This window comes from Rhinatrema bivittatum, chromosome 2 (genome assembly GCF_901001135.1).
Source record: "Rhinatrema bivittatum chromosome 2, aRhiBiv1.1, whole genome shotgun sequence".
In the NCBI taxonomy this organism is placed as follows: Eukaryota; Metazoa; Chordata; class Amphibia; order Gymnophiona; family Rhinatrematidae; genus Rhinatrema; species Rhinatrema bivittatum.
In genome coordinates, this window is record NC_042616.1 from 136,761,230 (window position 1) to 136,776,430 (window position 15,201).

General features: G+C 42.8%; 1 protein-coding gene across 1 annotated transcript in view; it reads right to left on the bottom strand.

Annotated features, from left to right (window-relative positions):
- APBB1IP (amyloid beta precursor protein binding family B member 1 interacting protein) overlaps positions 1–15,201 on the bottom strand; it is a 281,248-nt gene that overhangs the window by 139,915 nt on the left and 126,132 nt on the right. The window contains exons 4-6 of the mRNA XM_029588668.1: positions 12,647–12,908; positions 8,000–8,034; positions 7,726–7,814 (exon numbers count right to left, since the gene is read on the bottom strand). Coding sequence (XP_029444528.1) covers positions 7,726–7,814; positions 8,000–8,034; positions 12,647–12,908 — 386 coding nt within the window. The remainder of the gene's footprint in view (positions 1–7,725; positions 7,815–7,999; positions 8,035–12,646; positions 12,909–15,201) is intronic.

A 15,201-nucleotide genomic window follows, 5' to 3' on the forward strand; every position in this document is an offset into this window, starting at 1 on the left:
TGGTAAGGTGCATTGATTATATCCCTAGTTGCCATTTTAATGAATATTATCTTGGGTAGTTGTTCATAACAACAGTATTCATTGAAAAGATTTGCCCAGAATACCTAGTATTATATGAAAAACACAGTATTTTCATACTGGTCTCTCTGTGTACTTATTTTTACATGTTATACCACTATTATGTACTTACTTGATTCTGAAAGATAACATATGTGATCATGTTATTATGAAGTAGGTCCTTTTTATAATGCAGGTATCTGTATAGCTCCATTATAGAGCTAATAGTTACCTAGTGAAAATTAGTTTTGATGTTATTTTTTGATTAACTAGTGAATGCTTGTGGGAGCATCCTTCATATTAATTAAGAATCTAGAGGGACACACACCTATGCACTACACCTGATAAATACCAAGGTTAGTGGTTAGGCTACATTTTTAAGTTCCTCTGTCATGGCTTAGCATCGAAGACTGATTGATGTGACACCTATCCATTTTAAGGTGTCCCATAGAGGGAAATGAAGAATATGTCTGAGTAAGATAACCAAGAATACCCAGACTCCTCTGCTGTACTAGCCTGTCAGAGGTGAATGAACTTTGAGAGACTTTCTGACTATCACAGATTCAAAGGATGCAGAAGAGTTGGGAAACTGGTAAATCCTGCAAAGCTTATAATTACAGGCCAGGAAGGCATCAATGACTTGCAGAGAATCTCTGAGACAGATTTGCTGGCAACAAAAGGAGAGAGGCCTATTTTAATGGCCACATTTACTTCACAATGCAAGGATACTCGTTCTGCAGGGAAACTAGGATGCAAACCTTTATCTTGCAGATATTGGTTTCAATGACCTGAAACCAATTTGAATGAATCCTGGTGCCAAGCTCTATTCAAGACCCAGACTGGGAGGTGTTTACAATAAACAAAGAAGAACAACAGAAGACAAGAAGAGAATACTTGCATCAAAGCCAGTATGATACAGGAACTTGTTTACATTGGGAGGAGGAACAGGGTTAGAAGAATTCTTAGTTGAGGGAGGTCCTCACAAGCATTTCCTATACAGGATAGAATGTCATGACAAACAGTATCATGTGTTTGTGGGCGGTTACACTTTTCTGGAAGCTTCGAGAATGTTGGATTTTAATTATATAAGTCAGAGCAGGGCAGCAATTCATTGAGATGCTACTTATTACAGATAGAGGGCAGATTGCATCTCACAAGAACACTTGTCTTTGCATGTCTTTTGAAAAAAGCCAAAATAAACTAAATTTTAAAACCTCTTGCTGAATTGCAGTGTTCTTGTGCCCTAAGCTATGAGTCCCAAAATTAGACAATATTAGAGAGTGTGTATATATGAGAGAGAGGAGAAGGTAATCTTTGACAATCTCAGGGTGACTGGAATCAAAAGTTTCCAGGTATGGAAAGCTGGGGGATTTTTTTATCCTTCATTTTAATTATTGGGTGTTGTGTCTGCTTTTTATTTTGTTGGTGTTTAGGAAATTAAAAAAAAAAAAATTATGAGATTTTTATCATTGGATGTTCTGTTTTTCAACTGTTTTGAAATATTTATTTTTATTAGTATGGTTTTACTATTATGATGGATGTTTTGTTTTTCTTGATCTTATTGTTTTATGTTTATGAGGAATGGAAATGTTTCTGTTTTTCTATTGTTGCACTGAAAGAGAGTTTGGCTTGTGGTTTTTAGTTCAGTTTTTGTGTTGTGTTTGAGGCATTGTGGACCCTTGGTCGCAATGGAGATGACTCCGCTCATGGGGAACCACTGCAATGGGCGTACACAGATAGCAGACACCGAATGGATAGAGTCTTTATTGTACTGCTGTATATAGATGGTGAAGCAGGAAGGTAAGGCACTGATCCACGAAGTGCCAATACGCTCAACAGGCTCAGAAATATAGTCTCACTCAGATGTTCACGATAGGCAGGAGCCCGCAGTGCAGGTAACGCCACAGCTGGTGGGTGGAGTTGGAGCGCCGGATCATAGAGGTACTCATAGAGAGTGAAGGCGTCTTCCTGGTGGTAGAATGGGGGACCAAAGGTCTGTGGTGCAGGATATGAAGTAGATGGGCCCTCGAGGAGCGAGAAGCCAATGGTCCAATATCCTGGAAATGAATAGAGAGAAAAGAGCCCCGAGGAGTGGTTGTTTTAGGTTAGTGAGGACCCTGAAGGGAAGTTGGATGCGAGAGACCCCCGAGGAGCGGGAGTCTAGAGCTTCTGCTGGAGCGAGGCCCTTAGCAAGAAAGTGGCGTCTAAGCGTGCAGCTTAGAGCAGGTAGAGTAGTGAAGCGAAGTCTTTGCTAAACCAAAACTGGTAGCAGAAGCGGAGGCTAGATATACCCGGAGGTACTGACGTCATGGGGTGGGGCCGCCCCCGAGGTTCCCGCCATGATGTGTATTTGAGCGTCGGAGATGTGCACCCTAGGAGACCACGGGAGTGAGCATGGCGGATGGGGACGCCCATGCTGGTCTGGAAACGCCGAGGCCTTCGGCACTCGGCACCGGAGACAGCCATCTTGCCCAAAGAGAGAGAAAGGGGAGAAAAAGAGGTGAGGCAGAGCGGTCGCAGCCGTCTGCGACCGACGGACGCAACATTTTGTCTACATAATTCTATTTATACTTTATGGTCTCTTTATTCTGTATTTAGTGAAGGTCTGCTTATGTTCTGCATGTATGGCTGCAAGGAAGTATTCTGCTAGTGTGTAGTTTCTGTGTAAGGATCTATAACAGCCTGCTTTGTTTCTTTTTCTTAATAGAAGGTGTATTGGTGTTTTTTTAGGGCCTGGTGTAATACTTGCAGTGTTGTCTTTTCATAGATAAGGTTGCTACTTTTTGAGTGCTGGCAGTCAATGCTGTGTTCATATGGTAGCTTTAATATATGTATATAATTGTTAGGGACGTGCATCGTTTTTTTGACGGATGAAAATATCGTACGATATTTTCTAATCTGTCATGTATCGGGGGTCCCCAAAAATGATAGGAAAACCCCACAAAGGTTTTGTGTAGTTTTCTTATCATTTTGGGGGGGAGGTTGGGGGGAGAAAGGGTATACAGAAAAAAACAACCCCAAACCTACCCCAACCCTTTAGATGTAATTATTTACAATCCCCCACTCTCCCGACTCCCCAAAAACTTTCCTAAAGTAACTGGTGGTCCAGCGGGGATCCCGGGAGTGATCTCCCGCTCTCAGGCCGTCGGCTGCCACTAATCAAAATGGCGCCAATGGCTCTTTGCCCTTACCATGTGACAGGGGCTATCGGTGCCATTGGCAGGCCCCAATCACATGGCAGGAGCAATGGATGGCCTGTGCCATTTTGTTTACTGGCAGCCGACGGCCCGAGAGCGGGAGATCATTCCCGGGACCCCCGCTGGACCACCAGGTACTTTAGGAAAGTTTTTTGGGGGTCGGGAGGGTGGAGGATTGTAATTAATTAGATTTAAAGGGTCAGGGTGGATTTTTTTTTTTCCGGCTTGGGACAGTCGAAAAAAAACAACAGACCGTGGGAAACGGAATTTCCTGTGGGTCCACGATACCAAAACCGAAACCGATTCCGGCACCTGATTCACATCTCTAATAATTGTAACTTAGTTTACTTATGACTTTGAGGGCCAAGTCCATACCCAAAATACTCATTACAATAGGACTAAAGCCATATAGCTTCCAAGTGTATTTTTTTTTTGCAAGGTTTTCTTGTTGACGCCACAGCAGTGCATATAAATATAATATACATGTTTAAGTGATATTTTTACCACAGAAGACTGAATGTCCTTTTACATGTAAAATCTTTACCATAAATACATAATTTTTTGACCTGTGTGGGAGGGTGTGCAAGGATGCACGGTTCGCCTGTGGTGCCTAATACCATTGCACTGGCTCTGGTTGCATTGGCTCCACGGGGAAAAGCAGGAGTTCATCTGGAGCTCTGCTGCTTTGGGTCAGTGGCTCTCCCAGTTTCTTCTTTTTTTTAAGCCCAGGGAATGACATGATTCATTTCTGGCTTCCCTCTCCCCTCACTGAGTTGGGAAGGGGGGACGTGAGAGGGAAGCCATAAAATCAGCAGACTGTGTAACACACACATTCAATAATAATGCGCTGGAGTGGTGGGGGGTGGCGGAGAAGTGAAGGTAAGCTACAATCACAGAAAGGAGGAGGGTGAGTCGGGAGGAAGTATCTGTGCAGCATTGGTGAGGCTACTGCCTAAAGCAGGGATGGCGAACTCCAGTTCTTAAGTGCCACAAACAGGCCAAGTTTTCAGGATATCCATAATGAATATGCATGAGATAGATTTGCCTACAATGGAGGCAACGAATGCAGATCTTTCTCGTGCGTATTCATGGTGGATATCCCGGAAACCGGCCTGTTTGTGGCACTCGAGTCCTGGAGTTCACCATCCCTGGGCTAAGGTTTCCGGGCTGAGCTGGCTGTGGAGCCAGTGGATCTCCTAGAGAGCGGGTGTGCTGAGAAGGGTTGGGAATGGCAAAGGAAAGATGTGTTGCAGAATGCAAGAAGGGCTGGTAATAAGCATAAACTTCACACCGTGATGCAGCAGTGCTGGGGCAGCGATGGGTGGGGCTGGGGGTGCATGTGTGAGCATATGAGTAGCAGATTGTCTACAACAGTAGAGTGTGTCTGAGAAAATGTGTGTGTGGCGGTGTCTTTCTCTCACTCTCTCAATGTATGTGTGTGTCTGTATCTGAGAGTGAGTGTGTGAGTGTGTGTGTGTCTCTTTGTGTGGCTCAGCGTGCATATACAAATAAAGTTACCCCAAGCTGAAAATCTGTGTGTGTACTTCATACTGGCTGGCAGTGTAGTTGTCTCATCACTTGCAACTTGTTTAAGAGCCTATTATTGGCAGGAGACTTTTAACACCAGGCTAGGAATTCAGGATATGACTACAGCTCATTTCCTCACCCCTGGTCTAGGGTGTGCTCTTAGTTAGTTAGGAAAAATATGAGATTTAATTTTGAAGAATTTATGGCTCATTTCTGCCAGGCTCCAGGTTATGATATGCTTTGAGGTTGGCTTAGTGTGCTTTGGGAGCTGTTGAAGCATATGCTGCGGATTAAGCGCTTGAGGGAGTTTGAATCCCAAGGGCCAGTTTTGAAAAAAATCCCCCAGGCTGATATTTTCTTGCAATCCGCCCCTTTGTCCCTCTCCCATCCTAAGAAACCTAAACCTTTGGGAAGGGGGCTTAGAGGAGGGGGTACTGTTGTGCGTGTGCAGGCCATGGCATTCCGCGGCCAATTACAGTCACCCGACGCAGCCCCGATCTAGTCCTGTCTCCTCTGCTGCCGCCAGCGCTGAACTTCTCCACGACTCAGGGCCGAAGCCCGACCTCGCCGGTGTCTTCCTAGGCATGTGCGTGTGCCTCTTTACTATTCTTAAAGGGACCGTGGCAGGAAAGATTCCCACGGTTCCTTCTGATGATGTCAGCGCTTCTGCCTATTTAAGGCTGCTCCTGCCTGCTTTGCTTTGCCTCACCTCAGCAACAGGTCGTGCTCCTTGTGAGTCTCTCATTGTCTGTCTCCGTCTTCTCCTGGATTGCCTCTCTGATTTTGGTTTAGACTGTCTGGATTACATTTTGGATTACTGCCTGCCCTGATTCTTGGAATGGTTATGGACTCCGCTGGATTGCTGCCTGCCCTGACTCTTGGAACGGTTGTGGACTCTGTTGGATTGCTGCCTGCCTTGACTCTTGGAACGGTTGTGGACTCTGTTGGATTGCTGCCTGCCTTGACTCTTGGAACGGTTGTGGACTCTGTTGGATTGCTGCCTGCCCTGACTCTTGGAATGGTTATGGACTCCGCTGGATTGCTGCCTGCCCTGACTCTTGGAACGGTTGTGGACTCTGTTGGATTGCTGCCTGCCTTGACTCTTGGAACGGTTGTGGACTCTGTTGGATTGCTGCCTGCCTTGACTCTTGGAATGGTTACGGACTCCGCTGGATTGCTGCCTGCCCTGACTCTTGGAACGGTTGTGGACTCTGTTGGATTGCTGCCTGCCCTGACTCTTGGATTGGTTACGGATACTGCTGGATCGCCGCCTGCCCTGACTTCTGGCTCGTCCTTGACTCCGTCGGCTTGCTGCCTCATAGAGTTGCTCTTCTCTGGAGATCCGCTCCTAGGTCCAGCCAGACCAGGCACCCAAGGGCTCAACCTGCAGGGAACAAGGCTGGTATTGGTGAAGGTCCTGTTGGGTGTCTGCCAGCTCCGCCTACCGACGACGAGAATCTACAGGGCTCTTCCCTTCGGGTAGGTGACAACCTCATCTCGGACACAGGGTCCACTTTCATAACACTGGCCTAGGCTGAGATTCAAGCATTGGGACACAACCTCTGAACTAGATCCTGGCTTCTGACCTGGGCCTGGCCATGGTGCTGGATCCCTGATGGATCAGGTAAGTGGGGGTCAGGAAATTTCCTGACCCTGGCAAAATTTAAGGTCTCCCACATGCTTGGACCTTATGTTCTTATTGGGTAATTTACTCTCAGGAATCTTTAAGTACAATAAGATTTATCAACGTGCAGTAGGAACACAGATTAATTGCAAACTTGTCATGGTATTTTGTGACAGGATTGATACAGTATAAGTCCTGCTAACAAGGCTAGAAATCATTCTTTGCTATGAAAATAATTAGTTTCTCTTAAGGGAGTTAAATGATATTCTGTATGTCACAGAATGCTGTGCAATATATTGTGTTACAATGTCAATTAATTGAGTTGTTTTGGGAAACCAGTGATGGCAAACTCCAGTCCTCGACTGCCACAAACAGGCCAGGTTGTCAGGATTTCTACAATGAAAGTACATGAGAAAGATTTGCATGCACTGCTCCATCTCTCTCTCCGTGTGATAATATCTGTAACTAAAGATGTGAATCCTGGTCTCCCTCATTTGTAACCCTCTGCTCTAACCACTAGGCTACTCCTCCACTCACTTTCCATGATCGATTTACAATTTTGCTGCCCCAGGCACTGTTGGGGCTGTCATGCCCCATCCTATCTTCTGAGGTTGGATAACAGGGAGTAGAAGGTATAACACTGCCCCATCAGAGAGGAAGGAGGCAAATGTCCTGCTCCCTCTTGCATCCTCTCTCTAACCTCTCACTCAATCTAGCATACACATACACAAGTCAGCAAATCCTCAGCTAGCCTGCTGCCCCCAGCAAGACCTATTAACAAATCCAGACCTGCTCACTTTCCTGTTTGCTTCCCCTAAGCAATACCTTCCTTTCCCAAAGGATACTGCTGTTATCCAGCTCCTTATCAGACATTTGATTCCTGATTCTACAGCTCTCTGATTCTATTATTCTTAAATATGAGATAACTCTTTCAGGTCCTTGAGCTACTCTAACTGGAACTCATTCCCCTCCTTGTGGAAATAGGCAGCCCTGCCAGAGATCTCATTTCTTCTGGCCCTCTCCAGGCCAGCTTCTCCTTCCTGTATCTTTGCAGGCTGGTTCCTGGCTCTCTCTCTTTCTCTCTCTCTGCCTCTTTGAGAAAACTCATCTTACTCTCCCCAGCACTTGCTTGATGCCATTCTCCTTTACATTTTTTGTTTTCATTTATACCTCAGATAGGAGCACTGCGAGGTCTTGGGAAGAGGCACCTCGCATATTAACATCTGCAACTGAAGACATTTACAGATGTACAATAGGTTGATTGATAATAACCATTACAGTGTGAATGTTTAGAGGCTTTAGAATGCAAAATAAGTTTACCTTTTTAACTTTGGCTTCCTTCATCTTGTCCAGGGCAAGTTTTATCTTGTCATTTTTTACCTTTGACTCTAGTTCTTCCTGAAAGAGAGGTGACAAGCTAGCAATAACTTATACAACTATTTTGTTCATTGTGGCTAAGACTGAAGGTCAATATCATCATCGGTCATGGCTGAGACCCATCTTACTTTAGAGGGCAATTTTCAAAAGATTTTACCTTGGGTAATTAAACAGTTTCTGAGGTGAAATCAAGGGCCTAAAAAATGGCCCCGCCCATGCTGGAGAGGGGGAGGGGGAGGGGGATGGGCAGAGCTGGAGCTGTTCCCCAGTATCACGATTGCTCCAGACCATTTCTAGACTGTTCTTTTTTTTTTTTAACTTTATTTTTATGTATGTCAGCATTATAATATGTAAAACACAAGTTCCATACCTGAACAGCAAGAAGAGGAAAAGAAAAAAAAAAAAAAAAGAAAGAAAATGTAAAGAGAAACATTCTTGTCACTTATAGCCAGTCCACAAATATGGGGCAGCCAGACATATATTGCAAAGGAAATCTAGACTGTTCTTTAGTTAGTATTTTTTGTACTACTAGCCTGGTTAAGCAAATATACGATATAATTTACTAGCAGTAATAATAAATATTAGCAGTCTATTATTATTTATTTATTTATTTTATTTATTTAAAAGTATTTATATACCGCTTTTTAAAATAAAATTTTATCAAAACGGTTTACAACATGTTAAAATAAAGTAAAAATAAAATATAACTAAAATAAACTTAAAATACATAAATTTAACTAAATAGCTAGATAAATGTTAGCTAAAACAAATTATTAAATAACAAAATAATAATAATTTGATAACACCACAGAAGCTCAAGCTGATCAACAGGCTTTGCCCTGAGCATGTTTCTAACCCAGAAAAGTCTGGTACTCAGCTCTTTTCAGCAGACAGGTTTTCTGCATGGATTGCATTTGCTCAGGTTTCCTTGCTCTGACTGGACAGTTGCTTTTGCTATAACTGTGTAGCATGCTGGAAGGCACTGGTGCTTTGGGATCCTCCTCACCCTCTTGGGCCAGAATCATGGACTAGGTACAGTGTAGCCTCGGCAGTGGCAGTGCAAGCCCTCCTACTCTTTTCCTGCCAACGTGCCCCCATTCTCTGCTCTGGAGGGACCACCTCTAAGGTTGACAAAATAGTTCATTCTCCATTCCCATGCAGTCTTTCAGTCTTCCTGCGGACAATTGCCTATTTGTGCCAGATTACAATACCATGGGATTTTTTTTTTTTTTTTAAAAACTGCTGTAGACAATTTTAAATAAGCCACCAAAATTTCTCAAATCATAGTTAGCTTTCAGTCTCTAACCTGAGCCAGATTTGAGTTGGTGGTCTAGAGGTCGAGTAACTTGTGCGAATCTGTCAAGCCACTCAGCCATCCTTCCTTCCCAACCCCTCACCAGATATAATAGAATTAATGAACTACAAAACAGGGAGAGGTGAACTAGTTCAATTAAGATACCTCCATCTCTCACGTATCAGGGATTGGGAGAGTGTTATGTTGACTTATTAGAACAGAAACCCTTTCGCCTCTCAATCATGCAGAAATAAAGGCTGCATAGCTAATTAATCTATCATGACAACCACACTTTATTTAAGTCACATTCATAAATAAAATCCCTATCTTTTCCACTACTAATTCAAATCAATTTTTGCAAACCACAGTTATATACTGTATGCTGGATTATAAACTGTCATTAATATTCATAAATTAGAAGAGCTTTTGCTAGGCTTAATGACATTTCTGGTATGGAAGCTCAGGCTTTGACCTTTTGAATCAGCAACAGTAAACATCAGGACTTCAGCAAGCTCAGGCCATATCTATAAGAACTGGATTTTTACTCAACACACTAGTAAATTTTTGGCTGGCTGTACATATTGTCAGCCTACTTACTAGTCCAAGCTGCTTTAAAGACCACTGGATGATTATGTTTTTTTTTAACAGTAGAAGGCAATCTTAATGTTTGAGAGTTGCTGGGTAGAGCTATGTCAATAGCAGCAGGATGGCCATTTGCATTCAAACATACCATATAAGCAGTGTCACTGTGCAGTTTGTGATCTAGTTCCAAACGTTTTCAGGATGGGTCCCGAATTTTCCTTTTTCAAAATTCCTCCACATATATTATCTATTATAATAAGTCCAGAAAGCTTGTAGATTTGCATACATTTGGTCTAACTGCCCTGTTAATCTCTATATTTTGAAAATCAGCCATGCTCATCATGGTTCTGGTTGAAAGAACCAGAGTTGCCTCCTCCTGTGCTAGTAGGATATGTGCACAAAGGAATAAAGCATAATTGACAGGAAACCATCCATCCTAAAGGCATTAGCATTAATTGTCAATCTCTTTCAGGTTTGCCATGTCAAGAATCTGCACACATCCGAAAACAAAACATGGCTCAAATGTGGAAAGCATTTTGTAGGTAGAAACAAAATGTGAGAGCCGCCCTCTGACAGAAACAATTTCTGGTATTTTAATGCAAACATTTTTTAGGTTGTGAAATATGTGTTTTCTTCTGTTAAGCACCTTGCCATTTTATCTAACACCTCGATGTAATCACAGCAATCTGATACAAACACTTCCATCAAGGATTCTAGAAATCTTGCATCCTCTCAGGACAGGCTTAAATAGAAATGCCAAACTTGATGGAAAGTGATGAGGTTTAGCTCAGTGCTGCTGTGAAGTTAATGCTGTGCTGTGTTTATTTATTTATTTTTTTTAATTTCTGTAATTTAAGGAGGTGATTCTGTTTTTCAATGTGCAGTTTCGCTTCCCAAGTTCGTTTCCTCGACTGAAAAAAAAACAAATCACCCTACAGAAGATAGTTAACATGTTTGGGCAAGATGTGAAATTCTTGGATTTAGTTTAGATGGCCTGGATGTGTGCATCTGACAGCCCAGATCTCTGTACACAACCAAGGGACAAGATTAATTTCAGAGCAAAAACCCACCCTCACCCCAGTCCATCATCACTTTTACTCCACTGTTAATTCTGCCAATTGTTCTAACAAGAAAAGATTATTAGCACATCAACCATCTGCTCTACTAGCCCTAAGCTAATCTTTTAACAGAAAATCTTTGAAGAGTAAATGCTTCAAAGCTGAAGTTACATTTTCTTTAAGAAATGTCAAAACAACTATTCTATATGAAAAATAAACTTTCAATTTTGTAGTAAAAAAGGAAAGATTTGTCAGGGATCTGCAATTCTCAATTTTTATTTACTAAGGAACATTTAACATTATCCATAGCACAAATAATCAGACTTTATTAACCTAATTGGCAATATATGTCATTGTGGCACAAGAGACACAGTGGTACTTGTGACAGATCTTATGTCAACTATATGGAACAAAAAATTCACTAATCAGAGAAGCTGTTTCTTATCTATGCAAACTGTTTGCAATCAATTTATTAAGCATCTCAAGGCTGAATTTTCAAATTCATATGCTTGCCTGTCATCAATAGTGTAAGTGGCTGTTATATAAAATTGCCTGAGGCTCATTGTGCATACGAGTCTGCACATAACCTGATGTGATGTGCGCTTTTACCTGCACTGGGGAGAATCGTTCTGGGAGGCAAAGCTGGGACTTTGTGCGCATGTTCTTTGAATTTTGAAAAGGTGCTCTTGTAAGTTCACCCGCATGAGTTAGAGCAGATCTGACTTTGTGTGGGTGGGTTTACGTGTCGTCTGCCAACTGTGGGAAGTTTCAAAGCGAATTTCTGCGCAAAAACTCATTTTGAAAATCCAGAAGAAAAAAACTGCGTGTATGAGCTAAAGGCAGACTTCACCCCAAACCACACAATAAAGAGGGCAATTCTAAATCTGTATAGGTCGGGGGTAAACTCTGTGGGTAACATTCACATGCAAACTTTATCCTGAATTTTCAAAGTAAACTTAGTTGAATACATTTGCTTTGAACATTCCCACAAGTGGACTGATATGTGCACAAACTCACCCGCATAAAGTTATGCCTAAACTATCGCAGGCGTAACTTGTGTGGGTGAACTGACGTGCAGACTTTTAAAAATAGAAAAATGCATCCACCTCCACTGCCTCCCCCAGATCACCTCTCCCTGGGCACATAAATAAAATATATATAAGTGTGTGAAATCAAGCAAAGTGTGTACTTTTATGTGTACTGAGCCCCAGACAACTTTAGAACAGCTATTTATATGCATAAAGCTGCAGGTTCATACATGTAAATGCCTTTGAAAATTCAGCCCTATAAAATTACCCCCCCTTTAGCTGCGGGGGTCACTAACAAAATCCTGCAATCTTGGGGGGCACATTAAATCCTAGCCTCTATGGCTACCTGGCATGCTGTCCCCGCTACACTCTCTTACCTCTAAAGTCAGCAGATTAGTAGAGCATGCCCAGGAATTTTGAAAATGATCATGGCCCCAGCATTATAGAGGGATTGGTGTGTCAGGAATGAGTCTTCGTGTGGCAATCCTGTGGCAATGACTGCTAGAGGTTGCCAACCCCTGTTACAACTTCTGTTGACGTTCTGCATTCAACCATGAGTAATGCTGAATGGTTTCATGGCACTCTATAAACCTTAAAGTAGTTTTGGCAGCCATGTTAGTCACTTAAATGCATCGCAATAAAGGTTAACAAATAAAATATATATTTATGTTCAATAAAAAGGTATCACCTTTTTTATTAGACACATCTTGACTAGCTTTTGAGAATTAATACTTACTTCTTCTGGTCAGATACATACATATATTTATATTCACTTGATTGAAAATTAGAAGGTGAAATAGTTAAACTCCTCTCACAAATAAACTGAAGGAATAAGAGGCCTGACACTACCTGTGCTAATCGGCTTACCTTTGAGAGGGACTCAGAAGGTTCAGGGGGGGGGCGGGGGTAGGTCTAAATCAGGCTGGGGAGGTGGAGGTGGTAAATCATCTTCAAAATCTTGAGTGCTGGCAGGAGGAATGTTTGATCGAGAATCAAAAGAAGTTGTAACACTGAAATCCGGCTGGGGGTGCATGAATGTACTTTTCTGAGAGTGAGTAGATGTTTTCTGTACTTGGAATGTTTTCTGTTCAGCTTCGTTGATATCTGCCATGAGTTCAGCCATTAATGCATCTAAGTCATTGTCTTCTAGTGAATTTAATGATTCTGTTAAGGAAAAGCAGAATATGTTTGGAAAACAAAATATAAAATATGAGATATACAATGCTTTTACTTCTTTAGTTTACTATAAGGTTAATTTTAAAACATGCACGTGGGCATCCATTTGCGAGTGCACATGAATGCGCTGATTCTATAACATGCGTGCCGACACGTGCATGTTATAAAATCGGCTACCCACGTGCACATGCGCCAGATTTCATATATGAGCTCGCAAGTAAGGGGGATACATTTTCAAAGCAGCGCTCAGCCACGCAATAGGACCTTTCCCCAGTTCCCTCCCAGTCCGCTCCAAGAAGCGGACTGGGAGGGAACCTTCCTAAACCCCCTAGCTAACCTGCCTCCCTCTTCCCCTATCTGCCCCAACCCCTAAAACCCCTCTAGCTATCTTTTTTTCATTTTTTTTTTATACTTACCTGCTCTCCGGAGCAGAAGTAGGTTGCGTGGGCTGCCAGCATGTGCTTCAGTGGGACAGCACCTAATGGCGCTGTCCCGGCCCACTCATGCTCCGCCTACACCCTGCACAAACCCCACCCCCAGGTCCTCTCCTTTTTTCTGAAGCCAGGAGATATGCCCGCGTGGCCGCTGGCCTTTGAAAAGGCCCGCGGTGTGCGTGTGACCTGGCCACACCTGTATCTCTCGGTATATGTGCGCATATGGCTTTTAAAATCGGGCGTTAAGTTTTTTCCCCATAGGCAATGAATGGGGGGAAAAGCCTTGGGGGGAGAGGGGGAGGGGGTCAATACTGAAAAGATTTACTTAGCTAATTTGGGGTTTTTAAAACTTTTGCCCCATTAATTGGGATACATTTGTGTGGATAAAACTGCAAGCCGTGCATATGTAGTCGAGTTAAAAAAAGTGGCCAAGTCAGAGGTGGACTTTCAAATTCAACTGGTTAGCATTATATTGAGCACTCACCAGTAAAATTTGGCAATTTAACCAATTTGGCAGTGCAATAATAATGGGAGATTTCAATTACCCCAATATTGACTGGGTATTGACTGGTTAAATGTAACATCAGGACTTGCTAGAGATATAAAGTTCCTGGATGTAATAAATGACTGCTTCATGGAGCAATTGGTTCAGGAACCAACAAGAGAGGGAACTATTTTAGATTTAATTCTTAGTGGAACGCAGGATTTGGTGAGAGAGGTAACGGTGGTGGGCATAACATGATCAAATTTAAATTAATAACTGGAAGGGGGACAATAAGTAAATCTGAAGCTCTAACACTAAACTTTCAAAAGGGAAACTTTGATAAAATGAGGAAAATAGTTAGAAAAAAAACTGAAAGGTGCAGCTACAAAGGATAAAAGTGTTCAACAGGCATGGACATTGTTTAAAAATTCAATCCTAGAGGCGCAGTCCATATGTATTCCGAGCATTAAGAAAGGTGGAAGGAAGGCAAAACGATTACTGTCATGGTTAAAAGGTGAGGTGAAAGAGGCTATTTTAGCCAAAAAACATCCTTCAAAAATTGGAAGAAGAATCCATCTGAAGAAAATAGGATAAAACATAAGCATTGTCAAGATAAGTGTAAATTTAACACAATTCCATAGCCAACCTCAAAATTGCATATGTAGACCCCTTACTCTAAGGGTCTGTGATTGACCACAGACTCTAATACGGTATAGGGTCACCTTAATTTTTATTACAACAACTATTTTAATGTATTTTTTTATATTTTTTGTCCATTTAATAAAATCTTTGTCACCAACGTGCTGCTGAAAATTTTTAACACCAACTTTGGCTCACAGTTTGCTATGTTTCAAAATACCAGAAGAACTCAAGTCATTTTGAATACTGGCAGCAGATCACCTTTGCCCTCACTATGTCACAGGGGTCGACCGTCGGTACCTGAGACATAGTGAGGGCAAAGGCGATCGGTGCCATTTTGAGTCTGGCATCGGACGGCTGGCGTGCAGGAGGTCACTCCCGGACCCCTGCTGGACTTTTGGCAAGTCTTGTGGGGGTCAGGAGGCCCCCCCAAGCTGGCCAAATGTCCCTATGGGTCCAACGGGGGTCTCGGAGTGACCTCCTGCACGCCGGCCATCCGATGCCAGTACTCAAAATGGTGCCGATAGCCTTTGCCCATACTATGTCACAGGGGCTACTGGTGCCATTGGTCAGTCCCTGTCACATGGTAGGAGCACAAGATGGCGCCAATGACCATGTGACGGGGCTGACCAATGGCTCCAGTAGCCCCTGTGACAAAGGCTATCGGCGCCATGATGAAACCGGCATCGGGGGTGTGAGAGTGCAGGGGATGGTTCCCGAATTC